Source organism: Apiospora kogelbergensis (assembly GCF_038363985.1).
Source record: "Apiospora kogelbergensis strain CBS 113332 chromosome Unknown utg000009l_segment0_segment0, whole genome shotgun sequence".
Taxonomy (NCBI): Eukaryota; Fungi; Ascomycota; class Sordariomycetes; order Amphisphaeriales; family Apiosporaceae; genus Apiospora; species Apiospora kogelbergensis.
In genome coordinates, this window is record NW_027117426.1 from 826,414 (window position 1) to 851,542 (window position 25,129).

The 25,129-nt window shown below is 54.7% G+C and overlaps 11 protein-coding genes across 11 annotated transcripts; 6 read left to right on the forward strand and 5 right to left on the reverse strand.

Annotated features, from left to right (window-relative positions):
• Positions 1–218: 218 nt before the first annotated feature.
• On the reverse strand, positions 219–962 carry PG998_013334 (uncharacterized protein; the record flags this gene model as incomplete). Its single annotated transcript, XM_066880150.1, has 1 exon — positions 219–962. The coding sequence occupies one exon, from the start codon at positions 960–962 to the stop codon at positions 219–221; it is 744 nt and encodes a 247-aa protein (XP_066724289.1).
• Positions 963–2,787: 1,825 nt separating this feature from the next.
• Positions 2,788–3,231, forward strand: PG998_013335 (dolichyl-phosphate mannosyltransferase polypeptide 3; the record flags this gene model as incomplete). Its single annotated transcript, XM_066880151.1, has 3 exons — positions 2,788–2,835; positions 2,919–2,987; positions 3,070–3,231. The coding sequence occupies 3 exons, from the start codon at positions 2,788–2,790 to the stop codon at positions 3,229–3,231; spliced, it is 279 nt and encodes a 92-aa protein (XP_066724290.1).
• A 432-nt stretch (positions 3,232–3,663) lies between these two features.
• On the reverse strand, positions 3,664–5,752 carry PG998_013336 (uncharacterized protein; the record flags this gene model as incomplete). The annotated part of the gene is made up of 3 exons (XM_066880152.1): positions 3,664–3,797; positions 3,872–4,802; positions 4,886–5,752. 3 exons carry the CDS (start codon positions 5,750–5,752, stop codon positions 3,664–3,666), a joined length of 1,932 nt encoding a protein of 643 aa, XP_066724291.1.
• A 747-nt stretch (positions 5,753–6,499) lies between these two features.
• On the forward strand, positions 6,500–7,190 carry PG998_013337 (uncharacterized protein; the record flags this gene model as incomplete). The annotated part of the gene is made up of 2 exons (XM_066880153.1): positions 6,500–6,764; positions 6,829–7,190. 2 exons carry the CDS (start codon positions 6,500–6,502, stop codon positions 7,188–7,190), a joined length of 627 nt encoding a protein of 208 aa, XP_066724292.1.
• Positions 7,191–7,654: 464 nt separating this feature from the next.
• PG998_013338 (uncharacterized protein) lies at positions 7,655–9,570 on the reverse strand (the record flags this gene model as incomplete). Its single annotated transcript, XM_066880154.1, has 2 exons — positions 7,655–9,320; positions 9,566–9,570. 2 exons carry the CDS (start codon positions 9,568–9,570, stop codon positions 7,655–7,657), a joined length of 1,671 nt encoding a protein of 556 aa, XP_066724293.1.
• Positions 9,571–11,154: 1,584 nt separating this feature from the next.
• On the reverse strand, positions 11,155–12,774 carry PG998_013339 (uncharacterized protein; the record flags this gene model as incomplete). The annotated part of the gene is made up of 4 exons (XM_066880155.1): positions 11,155–11,585; positions 11,681–11,714; positions 12,011–12,268; positions 12,628–12,774. The coding sequence occupies 4 exons, from the start codon at positions 12,772–12,774 to the stop codon at positions 11,155–11,157; spliced, it is 870 nt and encodes a 289-aa protein (XP_066724294.1).
• Positions 12,775–13,957: 1,183 nt separating this feature from the next.
• Positions 13,958–14,371, forward strand: PG998_013340 (uncharacterized protein; the record flags this gene model as incomplete). Its single annotated transcript, XM_066880156.1, has 1 exon — positions 13,958–14,371. The coding sequence occupies one exon, from the start codon at positions 13,958–13,960 to the stop codon at positions 14,369–14,371; it is 414 nt and encodes a 137-aa protein (XP_066724295.1).
• Positions 14,372–14,713: 342 nt separating this feature from the next.
• PG998_013341 (4-coumarate-CoA ligase 2a) lies at positions 14,714–16,698 on the forward strand (the record flags this gene model as incomplete). Its single annotated transcript, XM_066880157.1, has 4 exons — positions 14,714–14,795; positions 14,856–15,119; positions 15,194–15,681; positions 15,748–16,698. The coding sequence occupies 4 exons, from the start codon at positions 14,714–14,716 to the stop codon at positions 16,696–16,698; spliced, it is 1,785 nt and encodes a 594-aa protein (XP_066724296.1).
• Positions 16,699–17,026: 328 nt separating this feature from the next.
• On the forward strand, positions 17,027–18,067 carry PG998_013342 (uncharacterized protein; the record flags this gene model as incomplete). The annotated part of the gene is made up of 2 exons (XM_066880158.1): positions 17,027–17,557; positions 17,642–18,067. The coding sequence occupies 2 exons, from the start codon at positions 17,027–17,029 to the stop codon at positions 18,065–18,067; spliced, it is 957 nt and encodes a 318-aa protein (XP_066724297.1).
• A 679-nt stretch (positions 18,068–18,746) lies between these two features.
• Positions 18,747–19,618, forward strand: PG998_013343 (glutathione S-transferase; the record flags this gene model as incomplete). Its single annotated transcript, XM_066880159.1, has 3 exons — positions 18,747–18,798; positions 18,889–19,325; positions 19,415–19,618. 3 exons carry the CDS (start codon positions 18,747–18,749, stop codon positions 19,616–19,618), a joined length of 693 nt encoding a protein of 230 aa, XP_066724298.1.
• A 909-nt stretch (positions 19,619–20,527) lies between these two features.
• On the reverse strand, positions 20,528–23,095 carry PG998_013344 (CAZyme family GH2; the record flags this gene model as incomplete). Its single annotated transcript, XM_066880160.1, has 9 exons — positions 20,528–20,655; positions 20,748–20,932; positions 21,040–21,314; positions 21,420–21,602; positions 21,682–21,900; positions 21,961–22,153; positions 22,229–22,414; positions 22,499–22,779; positions 22,862–23,095. The coding sequence occupies 9 exons, from the start codon at positions 23,093–23,095 to the stop codon at positions 20,528–20,530; spliced, it is 1,884 nt and encodes a 627-aa protein (XP_066724299.1).
• Between the last annotated feature and the right edge of the window lie 2,034 nt (positions 23,096–25,129).

A 25,129-nucleotide genomic window follows, 5' to 3' on the forward strand; every position in this document is an offset into this window, starting at 1 on the left:
ATAGTATTGCGATTAAAAATTGTAGGATACTGCTCTGCAAGCCTTTGAACTAGGCGGCAATTAATCATGTTTCTGTATTAGCTTTAGATTACTTCATATATCCTCCACCCATGGATACATGTCCCAACCCACCCCTAAACACAAACGCCATGATCTTTGCAAACTCTCCTACCCTAGTAACAGCCGCCAAACCCCTTCTTCGCCGAAAGTAAGAGTTATTAGAGAAGCCCGGCCAACAACATGACCGCAGCGACGCCCATGCCGCCCGAAACCTTCAAAGCGGCCGAGCCGGCAGTGACCGGTACAGACGAGGTCGGGGCAGTAGGGTAGCCGGTTGAAGAAGAAGAGTCAGAAGGAGACGACGTGAAAGAAGGCACGGCCGGAGCAGGTGTAGTGACGATGGAAGTCGACAAGCTGCTGCTGGTAGTGGTGCCTTGACCATCGACGGCCGAGGTGGCGGAAGTAGTGGCAGCAGGCACCGACGACGATGTCCAAGCGGCAGCCGAGCTACTAGCCGAAGCGGTGCAGGGCGCGGTGCCCGTGCCCATGGCGGTGGGACCAGCGGAGTCGGTCTGGTTGTTGGCCGGGAAGAAGGTGAGAGACGAAGAAGAAGAAGAAGGGAGGGGCGTAAGCGAGGTGAGAATGGAGGTGCTGACGACGTTGGTGACGGTTCTGATGACGGTGGGTTTGGTGGAGGTGACTGTGTTGGTGGTGGTGGGAGGGGGCTCGGCGAAGGAGCCGCCCTCGCTCAAGGGCACCGACACAGACGTTGTCAACACCGACGACGGGACGGTCACGGTGTTGATCGTGGTGGTGTACTCGCGCATCGTCGTCGTGGCCGTGGCCGAGGCCTCGGTGCAGGTCGTGTCGACGGCCGCAGCAGGGGGCGCGGCGGCGACCGCGGCCTCGACGAGGGGTCCCGCGAAGAGGAGGGCGAGCAGCGAAAGGTGGTAGCTTGCCATTGTGAAGAAGAAGTAACGATCGTCGGGGGGTTTGCTGAAAACGAGTGACTGGGTTCAAGTGCTGTTTCTTTGGGGAGAGAAACGCTCTATCTGTGCATGAAGCAGAAGAGGGGAGAGAATTAGAGAACGTTTGGGCTTCGGTACAGACAGAAACTTGACGCGAAGAGAACAGAGAGGGGCGAAGTCAGTCAACTTCCTTTTATTGAGTGAATACAACATTGAGCCCGTTTGTTCTACAGATGTACCCGGTTTGGGCGGGCAAATAGCCCTTAATTTCCCGGCTGGTAGGGAGAGTATCACTTCTGTTCACCTTATGTTGCGCAACGACTAGTCATGTGCAACATATCGGTCAGGAGGTATGCAAACGGTTCATAAAATAGTCAACGGCCCAACTAAGACATCATACGTTGTCACCTCTAATCGGCCTGGCTAAGTGCATGCGCGGGGTGAAGTGGCAGGCTCGCTGTCGATGTAAGGACTGGGACTGGGTAGGCACTATTACTAGCAACAGCAGAAAAGACCAATCATCGATGAGGCTCTCTCCTTGGAGATTACTTGTCATACGCATCGTGATAGGTAGGTTCCCGTTTCATAGGCGGCAAGGGGAAAGACCGCTCATGCGTTGGTCGTTGGCCATGATTCCGTGTAACGTGATTGGCCGCCCCTGGCAGAATTGGCACTAATCTATACGTCACACACACCAAGGGATAAGTCGGCTATATGATATTAAACATAAGGTATGTTTAAACGTTTGCGCTCGGGCAGGTGCAATCTGTTTCATGAATAGGGATATGCGATCAGGTCTGTCGAAGCGTTTCTTGGCGCATGCAGATACCCCGGGAAGAGATGATCCCCTTATCAGAAAGATGGGAGATGCCCACCCACAGCTGGTGATCCCAATTGATCTGAGAGCAGGTAATCTGCGAGGCGGAGCAGACAGCAGACATACCTGAGTTGACTTTCCCACTTATGGTGTATGGAAGGAGTCTACTCCGTACGCTTGTGAGAATCACCAGCCCGCATTCACCGCATATCATTAGGTTAGATATCTGCGGGTGAGGTGAAAGCAGCGCAAAGCGCAAGCACGGCATGCATGACCGACCGCAGGTAGGTACTCGAGCTAATTAGCCAGCCAGCGCCATCAGTATCCAGCTCTATTCCACTACCCGACTGTAGTCATGGACGACCTTGACGCCTTGCTGCAAGCAAACCCGCGTCGGCTCTCCCCGGCTTGTTTGCTACACATTGGTACAGAATGGTTGCTAATGGCACGCATCGGCTGCCATGATCGCCCCAGGGGAAACACCCGCTAGTACTAGTAATTGTCCGAACTAGGACGAGTTTCCACGCAACCACGGTTTTTAAAGATGTGGTGCAAGAAGATAGGAAGATTAAGACCCTCGTGGCATAGAATGTCGCTGTCTAATATTAGGTAGAAGGTGAGGTTGCCGAACTGATTAATAGCATGCAGGTATCCCACATGCCAATTTGGCGCTCGAGATACACGGGCTCCACCCGCCCACCAGCCAAGTCGCCCGGGTCCAATCAAACGTCACAGCATAGGCGCGCCGCGTTAAACTGGTCAGACTGTCCTCGAAAAGCAGCATAGGTAGCATATTCAAGTCAAGCCAGGGGTCGCATAGCAGCAGCAGCAGCAGCCAGCAATCGTGCATCACAACGATCCAACATCTCCTCCCCAAAGTCTTTCATTTTCGTTTCGTCACTCTCTTTACCCCGGGAGTGTTACCTAATCAAACCTCTCCATCCTAACGAACGAACAACCTCCCTTTCGATCCCCTCCACCACTAGACCTGAACCCGCAACCATGACGCGCGCCGTGCAGACCATCTCGCTCGCCCTCCTCGCCTCGTCGGTATGAATGCAATCTTACCTTACCCAGCCAGGCCTCGCTGCATGGCGTATCGACCGACTCGCTGACAATTGGCCAACAAACAGATCTACCTGGCGCTCTACCTGGAGCTCCTCCCTCTGCCTCCACTGGTCCAGTCCGAGGTTGTGCCCGTGGTACGTTTTCAACATTTCCGTTCTTCTTCACCCGAGAGGGATACTTCGTTTGCGGCTGGCTAACAATACATGAATCTTACAGCTCCCCTTCTGGGCTCTGGTCTCCTTCGGTGCCTACCTCCTCTTCCGACTCGGCTGGAACGTCATGACCTTCAACGATGTACCCGAGGCGCACAAGGAGCTGATGGCCGAGATCGATCTTGCCAAGACGGACCTTCGTGGACTCGGCGTCGATGTCGACTAAATCCATGGCTGGATGGGCCCTTCTATACATTAGAGAGACCTGCGCGTGGCAAACTTATCGTTGTTGAGGCCTCAGGAACAAGGAGCGAGGAAGGACGCTCGCGCCAGCTAGGCATTCGGGCCTCCTATCTTCGACGCAAGGGGGCGGCCGTACGCGAATAATAAAGAGAACCCATTACACGGTGGAGGAACGACATGTTACTTCACGCAAGCTACAATCAAAATATTATAATAGTGGCAATGTTCTTGTCGCATGTTTCTTTGTCTTTTCGTCTACGTTGTGGTGATGGTTCGTTGAATACGAATTACGTCCAGAGTCTCCCCTGCACCACCGGAACTTAGTGCTTCTACGGGCCCTAGGCCTGGATAAGTTGATATAAGCCCGCCGGGCTAATAGGGTAGAGGCAGCAAACATGCAACAAAACCTCGAGCTCTAATTATTGGAGTCGCCAACGAGAAGAGCGACAACGGTCTTAACCGCCTTTATGGGATTGCCGCCGCCACGTATCACCTTATCAAACAAGCCCGGTATTTCTACTAAGCTGTGCTTCGTATCGTGATGATGCCCTGGAGTTTTCGTTAGTACTTTCTCCATACGAGGGAGGGGGACCAAAAACAATGATGCCCGAGAGAATACTTACACTTGCTTGGTGTTTCCACCAGAGCCGCAATGCGGCTTTGTCCCTCTCCAGTCCAGTCGAAGTCTATCTTCCACTCGATCCGTAGACCGATCTCTCGAGACGACCCAAGCTTCAGGTCCAAGCTCGTACGCCCCAGGTGCGGCAGCAGCGTCGATTTGGGAACTTGATTCCGTGCATCGTGGATATTCGTATCGCCATCGTCCATCTCGGCTTCACCGCTGTCGTCGTGATCCACGGTGGGCCTCCCGGGGAACCCCTTCCGCTTCCGGGACTGGCGCATCTTCTTCGCGCAGCGCAGCACGTCCTTCTCGGTGCCCAGCTCCCTCTGGACCTGGCACCAGAACAGAGCTCGCTTCGTGGCCAGCCGCGTCCACTCGGCCATGGCCCAGGCCACGACGCTGACGTTACGCCGCAGCGCGCTGTTGATGGCGCCCTGCTCGATCCTCGAGATGAACGGACGGAGCTCGGCGGCCGCGGATGGTTCCAGATGAGAGACGGATAGTTCGGCTATAGAGAGCGTTTTGGTGTCTACCGTCATCTCTATCCTGGCGGCGAAAAGACCCTGCGGATCGGAAGCCGCTGTGATGTGATGTTTCTGCATTAAGTGACCAGAATCTCTCGAGTCGCGAGGTTGCAGGGAGATCGACGAGCGAAAGACGAGGGGGCTGAATAGTTGGAGGTACGGTAGCTCCTCAGCGGCGCTCATGGGAATCGGGTGATGTGAAATAGGGGGCGGTGGTGACTCGTCATTTTTGGGCTGCGCGAAAGGTAGTGTTGGTATAGCCGCGGGGTTGCCAAAAGGAAGAAAAGAAGCTGGGTTCAGGGCTGCCTCTAACCAGGCGTCCTCGGGGGCAGGCTCGGCTTTGGGCGTCAGCACATGGCGGCGCAACAGGTCGAGAAGGCCTTCCTTGCCCTGGACCCCGCTAGCCCCCTGGCGCCCTGTGAGCCGTATGTATTGTATATATTATCGTTTTCTGTTGTCGCTGTCCTCAGATCGGCTTCAAGCTGGGTCACTTCTGCCAGAAGTGCGTCTCGTATGGCTTTCTTTTCTGAAAATGGATCAGGCTCCCCTATAGATCGTGCGGGATGTGGCTTGCCCGACGCGGCGGCCAGTCTGGCTGATATCCTCCTTGGTTTGGCCACACGCGAGGGCGCCGGTGGTGCTGCTGTAGTTCGTGCTGTGGCCTCGACCGGCCGCATTGGTGGCTGCTTCAATGGCGAACTTTTCATCTGCTCAGCCAGTGCTCGGCTCCTTCTAGGACGCTTTGTTGGTGTGCGATGGATGCCATAGGGCGAGGACTTGGACGGCGAGGACTGGGGCGCGGGCGGGTCCGACGCCCCTTTGTCTGTTGGTGTTGGCGGTGGGAGTTCTGGCTCTTCGGCCTCATCTTGGTCGGGGAAGATGCCGGCAGGTGGCGGCGATCGACGGAGGACCTGTCCCTTGAAGGGATCCAGTAGCTCTTCATCCTCGGCAGGGGGCGGCGGCAGTGGCCTCGGCGACGGCTTATTGGGCGTCCTCCGGGGTCTGCTGGCCATTCCGCCTTGTAGGAAGCCGCGAGTTGGGGTCTGAGAACCGGGCGGGTTTGCTGCTTGCGTACTCCGAGGCTCTTGGCTCAGTGATGCCGGCTCATATTCAGATGCGGCCCCCGGTTGCGAGGCTCCTCTCGTTGTTCCCGACTGCTGACTTCGTTTTTGACCCTGGCGCTCGAGGACTTCTGGGTTTGCGCGGGCTAGACTCGATTTGGTCGGGGATGCGAAAGAAGGTCGTCTGGGAGAAGTCTCTGGAGTTGTTGTCCTGGCATTGCCGGGCGCATTCGACGTGCCGACGGGGACGCTGGTTGACGGTGAGGTTTTCCGCCTCTTGGGTGCCGAGGCCTCCATGATGAAAGCCTAGTATATGTTGCCTGCTATATACCCATTGGCATAGATGTGCAGAGTCTTGCGGAATGTTTACAAAAGCTGCAATTGTACGATTGGCCTAGCTTATGACATTTGCACCACTCTGCGCCAGTGCCAACATGGACTCCTGACAAGGAGCTGATACTATTTCGTAGAGTATAACAGAATGAGGAATGACGTCCCTATCCGCCGGATATCATCAATCGGTGGCCGAGACTATCGCGATTGCATGCGCAGCTTTTGTATAGGTGGTTGTTGGAAACGGGGCCCAAGAATCGTAACAATTATTTACATTTGGGACTGGCAACCGTCGCGTACCCGCGCGTGTCAACCCACCAAGATGAGAGAGACTCTCTCCAGGGTCGAGCCAATAGCGGGCCGTAGGTACTTGTTGCGTTGTACCTGGTTCGTTGCTCTTTCTGGTTAGAGTGGATTTCGTCTGTTGTTTTCTGAGTCGGTTTCGGGTAAGGCCGGCAATATGACGTCTAAACTTGGAGCCAGTCGCAAGCCGGGATTGGTCAGATCTGATCTTTGTGTGTGTCTATCTATCTTCGGGAGGCTTTTTCTTCCCTTTTCTTGACCAAGGTCAATCAATCAGTGCAATTGCGGTCGCCGACGTCACACCCTCTCTAGCCATACTAAACCTCGTATACTCCCTCGCCTTCCCTTTTCCCTCCTTTCCCTCGCTTTGCTACCAAACGTTCGTTATCTTCAAGCCAGCATACAGCCATGTCGCCCGCCGGCTCACGGTCGCTCTTCCGCGGGGCCCTGATGGTCTCGCGCCGGTCCATCTCCTCGTTCAACAAGACGCCCCCGGCCGCCAACCAGGGCCACAAGGCCAGCACCGAGCAGGCCATGCCCATCGGCGCCTACTACGAGGCCTGCCTCGGCAAGCCCCAGCCCATCCCCGCCACCAAGCCCGAGGAGCCCCCGGCCACCTCGACCACCAAGTCTTCGCGCAGCACCACCGCGAAGAAGACTGCTGCAGCGGCACGTAAGAACTACTCGAACGGGGTCGCGGACACTCCCTGCTAATGCCTTGTTCTTTGTTTGTGTAGAAGAAGCCGGAGACACAGTAGACACCAGCGCCGCGCCCGCCCCGTCGCCCACCTCCGAACCTGCCACCGCACAAGAAAAAGCAAAGATCATATTTGGCACACGCCTCGCTGGCCCCATCGAGCGCGCCGAGAGACTAAAGGCCCTGCGTAACCAGGGCACTCGGGTCGGCGGTGTCCTGATCCCGCCGCGGCCTGACGAACCCGACAACTGCTGCATGAGCGGCTGCGTCAACTGCGTGTGGGACCAGTACCGGGACGACATGGAGGAATGGGCTGCCGCAAATGCTCTCGCGGACAAGCGATTGCAGGAGCAAAAGTACAAGCAGAGCCATCGGATGTGCCAAGTTCTGTCAGTGCTGTGAAAGGAACGGAGATTTCAGAAGGGGCGGGCGCGCCGCGACCGAGTGGCACTGAAGCTACGAGCATGGATAGCGATGGCGGAGGCAGCGGTCACCACCAGCCTGAGATCAGCAAAAACATGTGGGACGAGGATTTATACAAAGACATCCCAGTCGGAATCCGGGAATTCATGAAGACAGAAAAGAAACTCAAGGAACGTCACACCGAAGAGGGTTCCATTGGTGGATAAAAAAACACGATTCTCGATTACCAGCCCAAGTTTACTGTGGCGGATGATACCCTAATAGAAAGATGCTATTACCAACCCCTTTCCATAAACCAATGCCTTGGCAGGTACTGGGTTCGTGTTCATTGACAGTGTCCATCAGTAAATTCTCAAACTATGCCCCTATTGCGTTGTTCTAATCCGACTATTAGGTATATTCTTCAGTTCTACAGTTGGAAAGTTTCACCACTCTCCTCTTGGTTACCGTTGGATGCCCCTTTTCATCTTTCCATACCAATAACTGCTTGGAACGATTTCGCCCCTGTCGAAAGATACCTTATTATCGCCGAGTACCCTTTTGACGAGCGCCTTCTTGCTCTGCTGCATGTCCCGGATATTGTCTTCCACGGTCCCCTCCACGAACAGGCGATACACAACCAACTGCCGCGTCTGCCCGACACGATGCGCCCGGCCAATGGCCTGCTCCTCCACGTACGGGTTGTACACGGGCTCCATGAGCACCACGTGCGTCGCCCAGTGGAGGTTGAGGCCATACCCGCCGGCCGTCAGGGACATCAGCAGCAGGTTGCCCTCGTGTCCGAAATGGTCTACGGCCCGGTCCCGCTCGTCGGGCGTGTTCTGCCCGTCGTACCGGCCGTAGTTGATGCGGGTGGACGTCGTCTTGGACTTGCGGAACTCGTCGCGCTTGGCCCGGACGAAGCCCTCGAACACGTCGAGGAACGTCGTGTATTCGCTGAACACGATGATCTTGGCCGTGTCGTCCGCTCGCAGGATGGACTCGATCAGCCCCATGGCGGAATCAATCTTGGCGCTACGGTACTCCGACATCTCCTTTGGGATGGAGTCATTCTTCTTGGAATTGCCGGACTGAAGTTTGCCAAGTGCTGGCAAGATAGCCCGGCCGTCTTTACCTGCGATCGCCTTGAGACTGACTAGAAGATCGAATGGAAGAAGGCCGGGATGAAGGCACATCTGCTTGAGCCTTATATTTTTGACCAAGCCATTGTTCCTTTCGTCTACCAGGCTTTTATAGTTGTCCCTGATGAGGTTATAGAGCTCACGCTCTCCCTCGCTGAAGCTGACGGACTGATCCTTTTCCCGCCGCTCGGGTATGTCGACGATGGGCCGGCCCTTGATCCGGTCCGTCTTCATCCGTCGCAGCAGAACTTCATTCAAGAGCTCACGCACTTTGTCCAGCGCCGAATCGCTCTCCCGACCGCTGCTATTGTCCACCTCGGTAGGCAGCAGTCGTCGCAGCGGCTTCCCGATCTTGTCCTCGAAGACTGACTTCGTAACGTAGGGCTTGACCCGTAAGAAGCGGAGAAGCGGGTAGAGCTCGTCGGTGTTATTCATGAGTGGAGTGCCCGTCAGGCAAAGGCGGAAGTCCGCCTCCAACTCCATGGCAGCCTGCGACCTTTGCGTGTCGGGGTTCTTGATGAGTTGTGCTTCGTCGAGGATTACGCGATGAAAATGGGCATCGGGGGAGAACAAATTCAGTATGGTCGGGGCAGCTGCCCCCTTCATTGACGAATTTCCTGCCGCTTCTTTCTTCTTCTCCCCCTCCGCGACCTTCTTCTTTCGCCACTCGGCGGCCAGTGTATCATACGTCGTGAGCACCACATCGTATTGATTTGAATGCCCCCGATGAAACACACTTTTCTTCCTTATAGCAGCGCCATGATAGACCAAAATGTTGAGCTTGTGTTCCTTTTTTATCTTACCGTTGATTTCGTCCTCCCACTGTTTCAAGAGTGACAGGGGAACCACGATCAGGGTCGGCCCTTTGCCCTCTGCCGACGCCGCCGACGCCGCCGCCGCCGGCCGTCGAGAGAGGATCAGCGCTAGGGCTTGGATTGTCTTGCCGAGGCCGACGTCGTCCGCCAGTATACCCCCCGGTGGCGGGAAGCTTCACGGTTCATCAGCCACTCGAGTCCGAACCTCTGGTGTGGCATGAGCTTGCAGCTCATCTCAGGCGGAGTTCTAGCAAGTTTTCGCATGGCTGTATCTGGATTGTCGTGGAGAACGGTTATTTCGTGAGATGGGAGATGAAAATATTGTCAGGTGTGTGATTGCTGGAGTATATGATCGCAACGATGTTTTCTGGGTAACAGCTATATCACAAGACAGCTGATACTTGGCCATTTTATACACGACATGGTGATGCTATAGAAGCATCTCGGGAGACCGATGTTTCAGTTAAGATATGAAAGGTCCCTTTCATCAGATAAGTCTATTTTGTTCTGCAAGACACTGTTATTCTTCCATCACAGGTAAGACAGAACTTTGTGGTACGGGATTAACAACAAATCATCGCGTATGCTTTCAGTTCTATGGTAAGCGACCCGAGCGGTTATCTACTACTGTCCAAGCCGATGATGAACTGAGCAATTATGTTTCACCTGCATTGTATACTCAGGGCAATGTGGTCAACGTGTGATATGATTCTTTTCCAGCAATAGTTATACCAGCATTAGTTATACCTGAGTCAACAATCACGTCGATTAGGAAGTGACGTACTAGAGACATCATGTCGACGCCTATAAGGGTATCAGTCACCGCTCGCAGAAGGCCATACAATTGCGTGGCTAATGGCAATGATGGCAGCGTCAACGAAGACTATACAATGGTGTGATAAATTCGTGTACAACGTCTGGCTGGTTTCCAAATACCAGCCACTCCCGGTTTAATAACTATAAATATAATTAATTGCGCTAAACAAACTGCATTCCTTTCTTTCTTTTACGTCCTCGAAAACATATTGGCTTGGTCACAGTTTGTTCTCCTAACATCACCAAACCACCAAGCTGCCTTCCAATTTGTTCTCCCATGTCCACAAACCAGCTACATTCATATTTGCGTCCTTCCAGCCATAATGGATGCTACCAAAGTTGTCTTCGTCCCAACCAGCATGTAGGCGACCAACCTGAGAGGAGAGCCAGAATAACCAGCCTGGCCATTGCCTCTGCGCCTGACGGAGCCAAGTCAGCCAAAATCTTGTAAGTCAACAACTTCTCTGACCGTGGGCCACTTTACTCACAAAATTTCTAGCGGAGGGTGTTTTATCAGCCATCGTGACGGCCGACCCGACTGTAACGTTGAATATCACGACGCCAATGGCAAGTTCATCAGCTGGGCGCGTCTTATCTGACGCCAGCCAGACCGCATGGCAGATTACTTCAAACACCAAACAATCCAATCCATCTACCCAGGATGGTTGTTGCCCGAACTTGGTTGCATCACTCGTTAATCTGTATCCTCTGGACCGTCAAGTGCTGCCTCCAGTAGTCGTGGAACCAGTACACCCAAGAATATATCGATTCACAGACTTAGCCATGAAGAGTTGGTATCTAAAGACATCTAATGTAGTGCAATCACCTTAGAGCTGCACCCATGTCGTGCTATCTATGTGGGTAGAACAAGTTGATTGATTCGTATGTGGAAAGATGGCCGCATGAACGCACTAGCCCCTTTCTATCCCCTCTGATATTACTGGGATGATATAGCGGCACGCGCAACCAAGCTGGCATGTCTATTTAAAACATTTACTCATCATGTGTTGTCGTCAGAGGCGCCTGTGATGAAGATAATCGACCCCGGCCCCGAGCTGGACGAAACATCCACTTCCCCATCCTCCTTGTCACCGGACGATGTATCTTCTTCTACTGTGCAGACGACCTCCCGAGTTACCATGATGCCGAAATTTCCCTTCTTTGACTCGCCATTACAGTCCTCCACCTCATCTATTCGTTCACACCCGCGCCAATTCTTCTGGACAGTGGCGGCTTCTGACGCCTCCGCCCCCCCTGCACCGGTGGGCCGCCCTCGATCCGGATATGCGTCCCGAGCTGCGTCCGGCGGTCTCCCGTGAGCACGCAGGGTCCGTGGGAGTTGAGGAGCTCGAGCCACGCCACCCTGTCCCCGAAGGTATCTGGCGTCGAGGATGACACCGCTTCTCGCGGCTGCGACTGGGTTAGGCTGGGCAGCCTGAAGAGCGCCAGGGATGACGGCCGCTTGAAGACCAGGCGTGGGCGTTGCTGTTGTTGCTGTTGGCGAGTCTGCGGCGCTGAATTCGACGACGAGTGCCAGATTTCCCGGGCTGATAGGCCACAAGAGAAGAGTAGTACCAAGCACACGTCGATTTCAGACCAGATGTAGGGTAATGCGTAGTCGTCTGCTGAGGGTTAGCGGCTGTGTGACATCCTGGCCCGGTAGATGGTAATTATTATGATACGGCCCTCGCTTTCCCCAACACAGGTGTGCACGTACATGTAGTATCTGCCCCTATCTTGGCCACGGAGGTCTGGCGTAGGAGCGCGATGGCGCATGATCTTGTGCATTTGTCAGCGCACCATTCTGCTTTTCCAGTAAAGGGGTCGAGAAACCACTACGCACAAGACTCCGACAATTCCGATTCCCACCAACGTAGCCAGGTCGTATGCTGGCAGGCCCTTGTACCATAGGAACGGCAATGGTTGGAAAAAGAGGAGGATGTTGGTGACCATGTAGCACGCGAACTGCGCTCGTTTCCATACAGGTTAGTTCCTTCCGAGACAAGCATACAGCACTGGAGAGACTGGGCCCTGAAATTCCACGTACCGTAGTCCACCAAAACGGCTTGAGGTTGACACAGGTTCCCGGACCCGTAGAGCTCCAGGCGCTTATCGCGGGGAGACACTGAGACGTCACGACGGCGATTTCTTCGACCGCCTCGCACACGAAGAAAAAGAGGAGACCCTGGTTCAAGGTGTGCAGCAGGTTGCTCCGACCTCGGAAAACCGTGAGATACAGCGCTGCCAGCGAGGCTTTGGCGGTGACAATTGCGATCGTGTATGTGACCGAGCTTATAGTGATCAACTATTCGATGTTAGAAGAGTGATAAACGACATCAATATCCTGGATGTTCTCAAGGAAGAAAGGGTATTTGGATAATCCACGGAACAAACCTTCAGATACATATCGATGTGCGTGACGTCAAAGTTGTCCCAATGTTTCCCAAGACCATATTGTGTCTCTGGGCATATCAGTTACCGATGGAAATACACCATGAAAGGTGTAAAGAGAACACTCACCTATAATTATTATGGTGCATAAAGCTATTTGGGCCAGCTGCGCGTTGATGGGTATGTAGTGTTAGGACATATTCAACCACCACACTATGACGTTTGCTGGGGTATCGGGGGACGAGTGTGCAGGAGAGAATCCAGGCAACTTACCCAGCTCAGCAGCACTAGGCCATCTTCCCATGCCAGCCTCCTGTCGACGAGGAGGAGGGTGCCCAACCTCAGGGCCAGGCCAACCGTCACTGCTCCCATGGACGCGCTTGACACACCCACGACGGTCGAAGTGAGGTCTGGCGGCATAGGGGGTTTGAGAACTGTCACCAAGTGTGGTAATACACAATAGGCAGGTGACATTGTAAACGTTACGTCTATCGACCAAGGGAGAAGAAACGTGGGGATATATTCGATTCGGAGCGCGACCAACAAGTGGCACTGCAACAGTCCCAACTCGTTCGTCTCAAGTTGGCGGTGGTTGGCCCAGGCCTTAGTCCTGAAGACCGTCGATAGACTAGCTACCAAAGCTTAACCGGAGTCTGACTGAAAAAAGCTTTACCTGCGCTGTCAACAGTGAGCATGGCCTTTCGAACACGTGGTTTCGATGTTAACATGCAATAAGGGCGGTCTCGGTTGACAGAGGTGAAGATGATACGATGGGAGACATTGCTTGGCAAAAATTTGGAAGAATACCACGCCATATCCGACTAGTAAACATCATTCTAGTACCTTATTCAAGCTTGGTAACACCCATCCGATAATGTAGTGGGATGACTCGTGCCATTTGCATGTAGTGCGTCGCCGAATCAAGGCGGCAAAGTATCGACTTGTCGTACTTCATACCTCTGTTATTGAAATTTCCCATGCAACAATACGCCATGATATCAAATGGTAGGAATGTGCACGTATGAAACCGACTGTCGTCCGGTTGATAGGATATATAACGCCGTGCTGAATGAATAGCCTCGTTTAACACCCACTCAATACATTAGATAGTAGACGTGATCCGACCATTGAGTTAAAAGGTCTTAGATTTCACCGTGAAACATGGTAGCGCCTTCGGCAGCTCTGATTTGAGTTCAAAGTTGCACGATCGTTCCAAGGGATCGTCGCGCAAAAGTGGCAGCTTCCGCTTCTTTCTTCTTTTTCATTTCTTCACACCGACTTGTGTTTGGTAGTTGATATTCCAATATGAATTGTCATACCTCTTGCACCCAAAGAAACGGATAAGCCCGGAGGCTTGCAGTAATACGTTATGTGAAGGCCTCATTGGATCCGGTGGCTGGTCGCAACAATGTAGATAATGCCAATACGCCGTATTAGCAGGCAGCAAAGTGCCAATGCTGACTCCCGTGACTACGTCGAAGATCATGAGAATATAAACGCTTACTCACTTCAGCTGTCGGTTTTCGGACCCATCATCAGTCCCTTACCAGTTCAATTCCTTATCAAGACGAAGAAATACAGGCAGCTGTCCTTTCTCGCCAACATGCAGTTGATTCCAAGCGGCATCAGCCTGACCCACGTCGGCTACCAGCTCCTCATGATCGGCCGGCGGCGGCAAGACCTCACGCCGGCGCAGTATCGGGACCACTACGAGAACGTGCACATCCCGCTTATGCGGAACCTGACCGGCGACACGTTTCCGCTGTCGCACGAGCGCCACTATATCCGGCGCGAGCAGGGCAATGGCACCGATGGCGCCGTCACCTTCCCGGCGGCGGTCCTGCCCGGGACGTCCCAGGCGGCGTTCGACTACGACGCGGTCGCCATCCTGACATACCGGGACAAGGCCCACTTTGACGCCAATTGGGCCTTCTTCGAAGACCCCGAGACCAGCAAAATCATCGCGGAGGACGAGGCCAAGTTCTCAGAGTGGACCAAGGGCGTCTTTCTGACGTGATAGACGGCAGGGAAAGGCTCGTCATGGTCGCAACAGGTGACGAAGCATGTACAGTAATGCTTGACCTTTGAATGGGGTTTGGAGGTGGCTGGTATAGTAAGCCTGTGTCGCTGTGGTGATCGCCGTACTTGGCGAATGATTGCTGCATCAGAATTGGGGGAGATTTGGGGAAGTTGATTGCTTTTCAATTAACCTTACTACTAGTTGGTCGACAGGTTCCCGGGGCACCTCTGCGTGCCATACCTCTTCCCCTCACTATAAAGCGAGCCGTGTTTTGCCTTTGTTAGCAATTGTCGAGAAGGGAGTGAAAGAATTGCACCGCAAAGCTGCACCACACACACGATGTCTCGAATCTATACGCACCGTGATCCACGCTTTGCTGAGATCGAGATACCTGCGCTAGATTTCCTGACATTGCTGTTTGGTTAGTACCCTCCAAGTGGCCCGATCAGGCAGTCCACGAATACTAACTTGCGCGCCCAAGAGTCCCAGCACTCACTCGCGCAGGATAGCTCCGTCGTGCACGTAGAGGCGGCCTGGCCAGCGAACAAACTCACCAAGGCCGATCTCCGGAGCTACACCGAGCAGGTCGCCCATGGCCTGCGCACCAACTACGGGATCGGCGTCAAGGGCCCCAATCAGGATGTCGTGACCGTCGTTGGGTACGGGCAGATCCTGATGCCGGCCGCGTTCTTTGGAGTCATTGCGGCGGGCGGGGTCTTCTCCGCCGCGAGTCCCTCTTCCACAGGTATGGTGCTATTCCCTACCCCGTTGAGCTATGGAGAAATCCCAGCAGGCTGAACATACATTAAATTCGATTAGTGGCCGAATTGTCGCGTCAAATCAGCCAGGCGAAATCGAATGTGGTCATCTGTGGTAGTGAGCATCTCGATGTTGCCGCCAAAGCCGCGGCGCAGTGCAACCTGCCGGCCCGTAACGTATTGGTACTGGACTCGACCTCGCGCAGCCTGAATAGCACGACGGGCCATATCAAAGCGATCTCCGGGACACGCCTGACATGGGACAGAGTCACGGACCGGCAGGCGCTGAGGGATAGTCTCATCGTCATCCTGTGGTCCAGCGGGACTACGGGTTTGCCCAAGGGCGTGATGATGTCGCATCAGAACCTCGTAGCCGAGACCTTCATCACCTCGGTCTACAATCGGAAATGGGCCATGGAACAAGCCAAGCCGGCCCCCTCCCCTGCGCCCCCTTTTGGATACCGCGCCCTAGCGCATCTACCTACGAGTCACATTGCTGGCCTCTTCGGGTATTTCGCCGGGGCCATGTACGCTGGTGGTGCCGTCTACGTAAGCCTCATTATCTCCTTCACCGCATTGAGCGATGGATGATCTCTCACTGACTATCCGAATTAGTGGATGCGAAAGTATGACTGGGCCGGCCTACTCCGGTACGCTAGGGAATTCAAGATCACGGCGTTCTACACGGTCCCGTCGATCTACCTGCGCATGAGCAAAGCGCCCGAGGTGACAGACCAGTTCTCGTGGCTGGCAGGCGCCGTGACGGGTGCGGCGCCCATGGACGGCAAATTGCAGCAATCGGCAAATAAGAAGCTCGGCGGGGCCGGGGAGCGGCTGCAGCAGCAGATGCTCGGCCAGACGTGGGGGCTGAGCGAGACGACGGGCGCGGTGACGGCAGTACTAGCCGGCGAGAGCGACGACACGGGTTCCATCGGTTCGATCCTGCCGACCATCCAGCTCCGGCTGGTCGACGACGACTTCCGCGATGTCGAGCCGGGTCGCGAAGGGGAGCTGGTGTTGAAGGGCCCCGTCGTGACGAGGGGCTACTATAACAATCCCGCAGCCACCAGGGATGCGTTCCGCGACGGCTGGTTCCTCTCTGGCGACATTGGCGTGATGCGGAATGGCAAGTTCTACGTTGTGGACAGGAAAAAGGTGAGTTCCGATCTTCCTCGCTATACCCTTCGAAGAGCCGCAGAAACTGACGGATTCAATGAAACCCAGGAGCTTCTAAAGTATAAAGGGTTGCAAGTAGCGCCCGCGGAGATCGAAGGGTTGTTGTGTGAGCACCCGCTCATCAAGGAGGCCGCCGTAATCGGGCTGGCCGACCCGTCCGCAGGCGACCTGCCATGCGCCTTCGTAGTGCCTGTGGAAGACGGAGCGTTGGCTGCCGCAGAGGTGAAGAAGTACGTGGCTGACAGATTGGCCCCTCACAATCAGCTGAGAGGCGGCGTGCTGTTCATTGACGAGATCCCCAAAAATGCCATTGGGAAGCTGCTGAGGAGGGAGTTGCGGGAGCGAGCAAAGAAGGAACTCGGGGCAGCGGCACAAGGCGCGAAATTATAATTGGCAGACCTTGGACTGTGTACGTATATAGAAGCAATGAGATGGCGATGCTCAGAGAGTTCGAGGATTGCCCGTGATGAGGTATGTGTGGTGGGGTGAGTCCAAAGGCGAGATGCGTCCACAGGCGCCACGGGGGACGGCGGTCCATAAGGGGGCACAGGCACCCGCTGTTTCTCCAGCAGCCACAGGCCACTGAGGCCACTGGGGCCACTGCTGTATGTAATTAGTACATAAGCTAGCTGCGGCCCCCACCTCATTTTCCTCAGTACGGCTCAATCCGAGCTACTCACCCTTCACAGAGCCCGCAGATCACCAATCTATTTAAACCATGCCAGCATCATCCCCGTCCCCCCTCCTGACGGGCGCCGTCGCGGCCGCCGCCGTCCCCGCCGTACTGTACCTGCTGAACCGCCTCGCGGGGCCCAAGTCCAAGCGAGCGACCCTGACCGCGGCCGAGGAGCGCGTGTGCATCCTCGGCGCTTCGAGCGGCCTGGGCAGAGACCTGGCCAAGAAGTACGCCGCGCGCGGGGCCAAGGTCTGTCTGGTCGCCCGCCGCGCTGAGCTGATCGCCGCCCTGGCCAAGGAGTGCCGCGACGAGGACCGCTGCATGGGCATCGCGGCTGACGCTGCCGTCGCCGAGGACATGGTGCGCGTGCGGGACCGCCTCCTGCAGGCCTGGGGAGGGCTCGACACCCTGCACGTCTGCGCTGGCGTCTCGGCGCTGCAGCCCGTCCTGGACCTCGCGGGCGTCGCGAAGGGCGAGGATGCGTCGGCTGCCAGTATCGCGAACGTCGTGGACATCATGGGCCGCGCGACGCAGGGGAACCTGGTTGGCCCCCTGGTTGCGGCGTTGACCTTTGTGCGTTTGTTATTGTCTTGCCCTATTCATGTGTTGGCTCGCCGTGTAGGAAAGTGAAATTTCGAACTAACAACGTAAATCCAGATCCCCATGCTGGAGCGCACCTCGTCTTTCCCGGCCATTCTTCTCGTGTCCTCGCTCGCCGCCATCGTCGGCGCCCCCACGCGCGGCCTGTACGGGTCTACCAAGGCCTCGTCGCTGCTGCTATACCAGTCGCTGGCCGTCGAGCACCCGCGCATCGCCTTCACCTTCCTGCTCCCGTCCACCATCGAGGGCAACTTCCGCGCGTCCGCCGTGGATGCCGGCCCGGTCCGGGAGGCGGATCCCAACAAGACGGGCCTCAAGATCGACTACGTTGCCAACCGGTGTATCGCGGCCGTCGACCTGCAGACGACGGGCAATGTCTACTTGCCGTTCTTCCCCAACTTCTTGGCGCCGCTGATGTACACGCTGTGGCCGGGGTTTATCGAGAAGAAGGCCCGGAAGAAGTACAACTTTGAGACATCGTAGAAGCCAAGCATCATGCAATAACAGCCAGTCACGGAACCAGATACTCACATGTGCGGTGCATCACTCCACGGCGCTGAGAATTGGTTCACCTGGTTCGGCAGAGGAAGTCTTATCATGTCGAGATGCCCATATGGTATTCAAGATAGGAAAGCGTCATCCAAATGTTTATTCAGACTCAAGAATTACGGGGAAGGCGGTTATTCTGGTGAGGTTGATGGTTCACAACAGCGTCGTCATCTTGCTGATGAAGCACTCGGGGCACTCTATGACAAATGCCGTGGTGGCGCAACCTGGAGGACCGGCCAAGCCAACATGGCGCTGATTTGTCAGGCTGGCACAATACCGGATAGTGCGGAGTGAGGGGAGAAGAAGGAAGGAATGCTGCAGGCCATGGGCCATCCAACAGCACAGCACATCCACCTGTAGAACCTGTTTCGCTACCAGCCAATGCTCGAGCGATCCGCCGGAAGTTATGGAACTGATGTGCAATCCCACCTTGGATGTCGCCATGGAGTACCCCGCACTGTTTGTTGCATGCTGTCACTGTCACTTATTTAACGTCCGATCTATCGCATCTTTCTCAGCACGGGGTCCTCCAATCTGAAGCTGCCCAAACCCCCACATCGCAACTTATAGACTTGCTGGCATTGAAAGCGTTGCACTTGTCTGTTCCATCACAATGGCCACCCCAGCTCACAAGATCAAGTTGTATACCAACCATGGATGCCCCTGTAAGATTGCCCCGCGGAGAAGAAGCACATGAGATGCGCAAGGCCTCAGGCGACTGACATTCGGGGATGGCCCGTCCCGCGACGAAACAGGGGCCCACCGCGCGCACATCGCCCTCGCCGAGCTCAACGTCCCGTTCGGCGAGGAGATCATCGACCTCAGCGTGCCGCGGACGCGCGAGTACCTGCGCGTGAACCCGCGGGGCCTGGTGCCGGCGCTCGAGTTCGACGGCCAGGTCATCACCGAGTCGGGCATCGTCGCCGCCTTCCTGGCCGACGCCTACCCGGCCGCCGGCCTGGCGCCCGCCTCCACCGACCCCGACGGCCCGCTCCTGCGCGCCCGCGTCGCCTTCTTCGTCGACGCCTACTTCACCAAGGCCGTCGCCCACGTCCAGAAGGCCGTCGCCGCGTACGGCGACGGGCCCGCCGCCCAGCAGGAGCCCGCCGCCGACTTCGTCGCCGCCGTCGTCAAGGAGCTCGAGCCGCTGCTCGGGGATGCGGCGCCTTTCTTCGGGGAGCACGAAGCTGACGCTGGCTGAGGTATGTCGTTGAAAATCCCCACGCTCTTCTGGGTATCTGCCTGTCCCCGTTTCTCAACCTCTCTCCCCCCAAAATACAGGTCCAAACCGGTTCTTTCCTCCTCCGCCTCTACGCCTTCATCAAGCACGGCCTGCTCCCAGCCAGCGTGGGTGAAGACCTAGCCGCGAAGGCGCCTAACTTCGACAAGTGGGCCAGGGCCACCATCGCGCACCCCAGCGTCACGTGCGTCTGGGACGAGGACAGAGTTGTTGCGCACGCAAAGTATCGCTTTGGAAAGAAGTGAACTAGCTAGAAATACCAAGGCAAGTGCATGGAGAGCACTGGATTATCGGACGACGACAACGAGGCAGGCCTCAAATTGATGGAAATAGAAGAAGAGAGTGGTTGGCTGGCATTGTTGTTGCATTGCTTGTATAGCTTGAGTTAGATACGAACTACAAATGCCAAAATATGAATAAAACAATGCCGTGGTATATTCAGTTCGTAAAACAAATAATACAAGCGATAGTTCATGTGCCATATTTGTCTACATGGTAAATATTAGCCAAATCGCCTGAAAACAGTATTATACAATGACTCTACGAGTTGGTTCAGGGTGAACTAAACAATGCCATTATATCTTCAGCAAGATGACTTTTTTGTAAATCATATTAAGAGTCATCTCATGCATTGACATTGAACCGAAGAACAGAAAATAAATATTAAGAGTCATGAAGTGGTGTATGCAATACGCTATACTTCTTTTCTCTCAAGGTGGGTAGAGACGCATAGGCTCATAGTCACTATACATCACCCTGGTGCGGCATCTCAAAGCCCTGCGCGTAGAATAGGACGCATTGCTTTGGTGGACTGAGAGATTTTGTTGAGTCCCCTTACATCACTTCTATCATCCAGATGCTGAAGCATTTAATACTCCCAAGGAAGCGTCATCGAGAATATACCACAAATATCATCAGATTATACAAGTATCTTACGCAAGCCTATTGGGCCGTATCCTGCGAGCACACCTCTTATAGCCAACTGCGCTTTACTAAATATTTAGGCAGAATACTGGGATACGTTTATATATAGTTAGTTTTGACAAATATAGATAATAGTATTTCTATCAAGGTATATAGTCGGCTTAAACGATAGAATATTCAAAATTGGTCGTAAACGTCATGTTCGTAGTATATAAAAAGGCAGATGTCACCTAAGCCATGAAGGCCTTTTGTCCCTTGTACTGGCCAGTCCGCCCCTGGGCCGCATCGTAGAGGGCCTGAATATCCGCCTTCCACTGGTCTACCTTCAGTCGCAGAATACGACGATCATAAGTCAAAACTGGATTACCGCCAAGGTCAGTAATGCCATTGCCGAATTTATGGGGGTGAGGAGGAAAGGAGAGAGGGTTCGCTGAGATCCTGTTAACTTACATCCATTGACTTCGCCCTCGACGTCGGTCGTCTGGGTCCAGACGGCGCCGCTGCAGGCGTACCGTTCGATCTGCTCCTTGAGCTCGGTCAAAAGGAGGTGGCCGCGGTAGTTGTATGCCTCGAGATCGGTGTCGATCTCATAGGTCTGGTTGATTTGGTTGATGGCTTGCTCCACTTTCCAGAGACTGGTGCCGGGGGGCGACGATATTAGCAATCGGTATTCATAGGGAGGGGTGTGGTTTTTGAATGCGATTGACGCAGGTGAGAATAAAGAGCGGCTGCCAAGACTTACTTCTCTGCGGAAACATTGTGGCCAATGCCGCCAAACTCGCCTTGGATGGCGATGCGCTTGGGGTCGTGGGGAGTCGACAGGATTGAGTAAAACGGAGAGCCGCATTGCGGGTTGGCGTAGTGGTGGTTGTCGTGGAAGTCGCCGGCCCCGTGGTCGTTCCAGCCCGAGGTCGAGTCGACGAGCCGGGTAGGATCCATCTCCTTGGTGCGGGCGGTCAGATCGAATTCGGGGTAGTAACCTTGGGTGATTTGACCCCAGCCTTCATTGTAGACGACCTAAAACGCAAAAGGAAGCGAGTCGACTGTCAGCGGGGATGTGTAATTGAAAGGACTGGAAGGATCGCAGAAGGATTCATTGGAATCCCGCCGGCTGGAACGTACCCATGTGTAGATGCTGGGATAGCTCTTGTGCTGTTCAATCATGATCTCGTATTGGCGCTCGAACTCGGCCTGCTGTGCTGCGTCCGGCTTTCGGTCGCCGTCAACCATGGCCGGCATGTCCTGGATGACAAGCAAACCCATTTGGTCGCAGGCTTGGTAGAACAGAGCAGGCTCGACTTTGATCTATGTTCAATTGCCCAATTAGTTTCTTGGTGCTGACAAATTGCGTGCCGTGGCAGAAGAGGTGCCCAGTTGAACTTACATGCTTTCGCACCATGTTGAGACCCAGACTCTTCAATACCTCGAGATCGTAGACCATGGCCTCGCGGCTCGGAGGAGTGTGCAGGCCATCGGGCCAATAGCCTTGGTCGAGCGTACCAAAGTGGAAGAAGAATTTGCCGTTGATAAGTGGCCGCTTGATGCCGTTGACTTCACCGGACGAGACTGTCCTGAAACCGGTGTAGCTTGTCACTTCATCATCCTATTGAAATATCACCGTTAGTGACCGTCTTTCGGACGTCCTGGGTCGGGTAGTACTCACGCCCAACTTGATGCTCAGGTTGTACAGATTCGGTGAGTCGGGAGACCACAGCTTCGGCGAATCGACCACGAACTCAATGAGTCCATTGGTGGAGGCCTCGTGCGACTTGATAGACACACCCTCTTCCCCGACAACCGAAATGCTTAGCGTATCGTTCCCACCCGATGTCGCGACTTGCATCTTGACTGTATGGCTGTTAGTTAATGCTCCGGTTACACTGAAGCGCGATGCTTCATGGACCGCAGTCCTTCTCCTTGCCCCGACTTACCCTTGCCATCCATATCCGCTGAGATATCCAGCTTTTTGGATGTAGTTTTGGGGCACCGACTCCATCCATACTGTCTGCCAGATGCCTGTGCAGCTTCGGTAGAAGATGTGAGATGGGTTGGTACGTTGTTTGCCCATGGGCATGTTATAACCCATGGAATCCGTTGGGTCGAAGACAAACACGTGTCTATCACGAGGCGATAAAGGTCAGTCAGGGTACACATACGGAGCCTCACCCCGGAAAGGAGGGGGAATAAGAAGTTGTACGTACAGCTTGTTAGTACCATTAGTTTTGACGAAATCGGTCACGTCAAAGTTGAAATGCCAGTAACCACCCCTGTGGAACCCGGCCTTTCGGCCGTTGACGAAGACTGTCGCTTCATAATCCACGGCCTCGAAATTGAGCATGAGGCGGCGCCCCGTCCGGGCCCAGTCACGCGGGACGGTAAAGTCTCGCGTTAACCAAGCGTGCGTCACGTTGATGTCCTGAACCCCCGAAAGCCCACTCTCCAGGCAAGATGGGACGAGAACGTCTGCCGCGTTCGCAAAGGACTAAGAGTAAAGTTGGTTAGTCAACGACCGGCCATCCAAACGGTATCTAGAGCCGGTGCGACTCCGACTCATAGGCACTCACTTCGTTCATGGGCGCCATGCTGGCCTCGGCCGCTGCGGCTCGTCTGTACTTCCAGATGCCGTTGAGGTTCTGCCATTGCGGGCGCTGGAGGAGTGGCCGTGGGTACTCAGGCCATGGGTTCGTGCCGACCTTGTACGTCCATTCCGTGTCAAGAGGAGGCGTTTTCACCTCGTAACCGAGGACGTGGGACACGGCGGCGAACACGCCGAAGATAACTTGCCCACGGATATGCATCTTGGCGTCAGAAGATCACAGTCCAAACAAGCTGAGAGCTTATCCTTCTCCACTGGATGTGGTCTTACAGATGACACGAGTTGGGTGGGGTGGGAAGGGGGAAGGAGAGCAGAGGCTTGACCCAAGGTTATTATTGGAAAAGGTTCTCAAGATCCCGTAACGCAAGGCCGCCAACGGTGGTTCAGGACGGGGACAGACGGCTCATGTTATATAGACCCCAGACTCAGGCTGATCGGTCATTTCTCGCACGAGGCTTGCTTGCCGGTGTGCCCTAGCATTCTCGATTCTCCAATAGTCGTCGAGCCGGTTTCCGACCTTCCTAATTCCGATACCATCCTCGGTTCCCTGGAAGGCGTCGTGCCTAAGGGCTGTCCACTAAGGCCAAGCGGAAATCGAAAGAGCGGTGCAGTCAGACTGCAGACGCAAGAGTATGCGTGGGTCAGTTGCTCGACTAGTGACTTGCAATAACTGACATCGAGTTGGACGAGTACCGCGGCGGGTGAGAAAGCAAAGTACATGCAGCAGCATACTACGGGTGGCGCCCGGATCCCAGACGAAGTCCCACCGATGTATCCCTGGACTTACAGGGACCGCCCAATTACGGAGGGATCAAGGTATCGACGATGCGAAGAGTACCTTGGTATCGGCTCATCTCGTGGGTGTGTAACGTAGTAGCTCCCCCACGGGATTTGCTGGGCAGTAGCTGGGGAGGCATTGACTCTCTAAGATTGACTTACATCGCCGCGTGCTAGGGATATCTGGAGTGATTGACGTAGGACATGGGTGGCTAATGCAAGCGAGGCGACTAGCCAAGGCAGGCTAGGGATGTCACCGAATCACCGTCAACCTAGGAAGACTTGACCCAGCTCGAGGGTAGCTTTGCGCCAATGCGGTGGATTTCTCATGTCTGTCGTGTTGCGAGTCTGGATTGCAGTTTGCCGGAACGACTAAACCCAGCAAAGCCTTACTTGTGGCTCTCTATTGCGGGCAGTGGGAGATTGTCTATGTGACTGGACGACTGACTGGCTGTAAGCCGATTCCAAGCCTCGACCCTACAGACAGGGTCGCCCTAGGAGAGTTTACTGTAGTAGTGGTAGTGGTAGTAGTAATAGTAGTAGTAGTAGTAGTAGTAGTAGTAGGACCCTCGCTGCTTATGTGAAGAACGTAAATTAACGAGAGCAAAACCAGCAGTCAAGAGGAACCAGAAACTCGAGAAGCATGAAAGAAAGCTCACCGCTCAATTGGCAAGAACAAAACAAAACAAACAAACAAACAAAAGACGTATGCTTTCATTAATTCTGCATATCTCAATTTGCGCATGGCCGTGCTCGCTGCCGTCATGTGGCTCGGTGAATCAGCCAAGATATGATATCTCAATAGGACGGATGGCACACAGCAGGCAACAGCATAGGTGTGTCCCGGCGTTGTAACTTGTCACTTGTAACTTGGTCAACCGGCACCCCGGGCTGTGCCGGTCCTGGGCCCTAGCAATTGGCAGGCTGACAGGCTGGCAGATGATCATCGCCATTTGGCGACTCGGCAGAGGATTGAGGGGAAACCGACGAATGGGCCGGAGGAGACATGACGTTCGGCTTTCCATCTGATGGAGGGCATCAGAAAACCTGCTGGCAGATTGCTGGCACCAATGACGGACGATGTGTCGTGCTGGAGAACATGTGGAGTAAGCAATTTAGAATGCCATCTGGCACATGTAGAACGAAGTTGCTGCTGCTTGGACCAGTGAGACAAATCTATCCATGGGTTGTTGGGGTGATGCGATCGAGGAAATGACATGATGATGCCCATCCCATCACGAGGTCAACAGGCGTTGAACAGCCAAGGCCCGACTCTGCCCTCGCGGGAATCCGGACTATCGAAGGGAGTGGGAGGTGGACAACTGGAAGTCGGCTGTCTCGTCTGGGCGTTGCTTCTCCCTCGCTCGTCTGCGGGGAACCTTGAGTGGAAGCAGAGGCGATCTCCAACCGGCCGCGGAAACTTTGGATCTTGGCATGCACCCCTCCAAGCCTCCCGTAG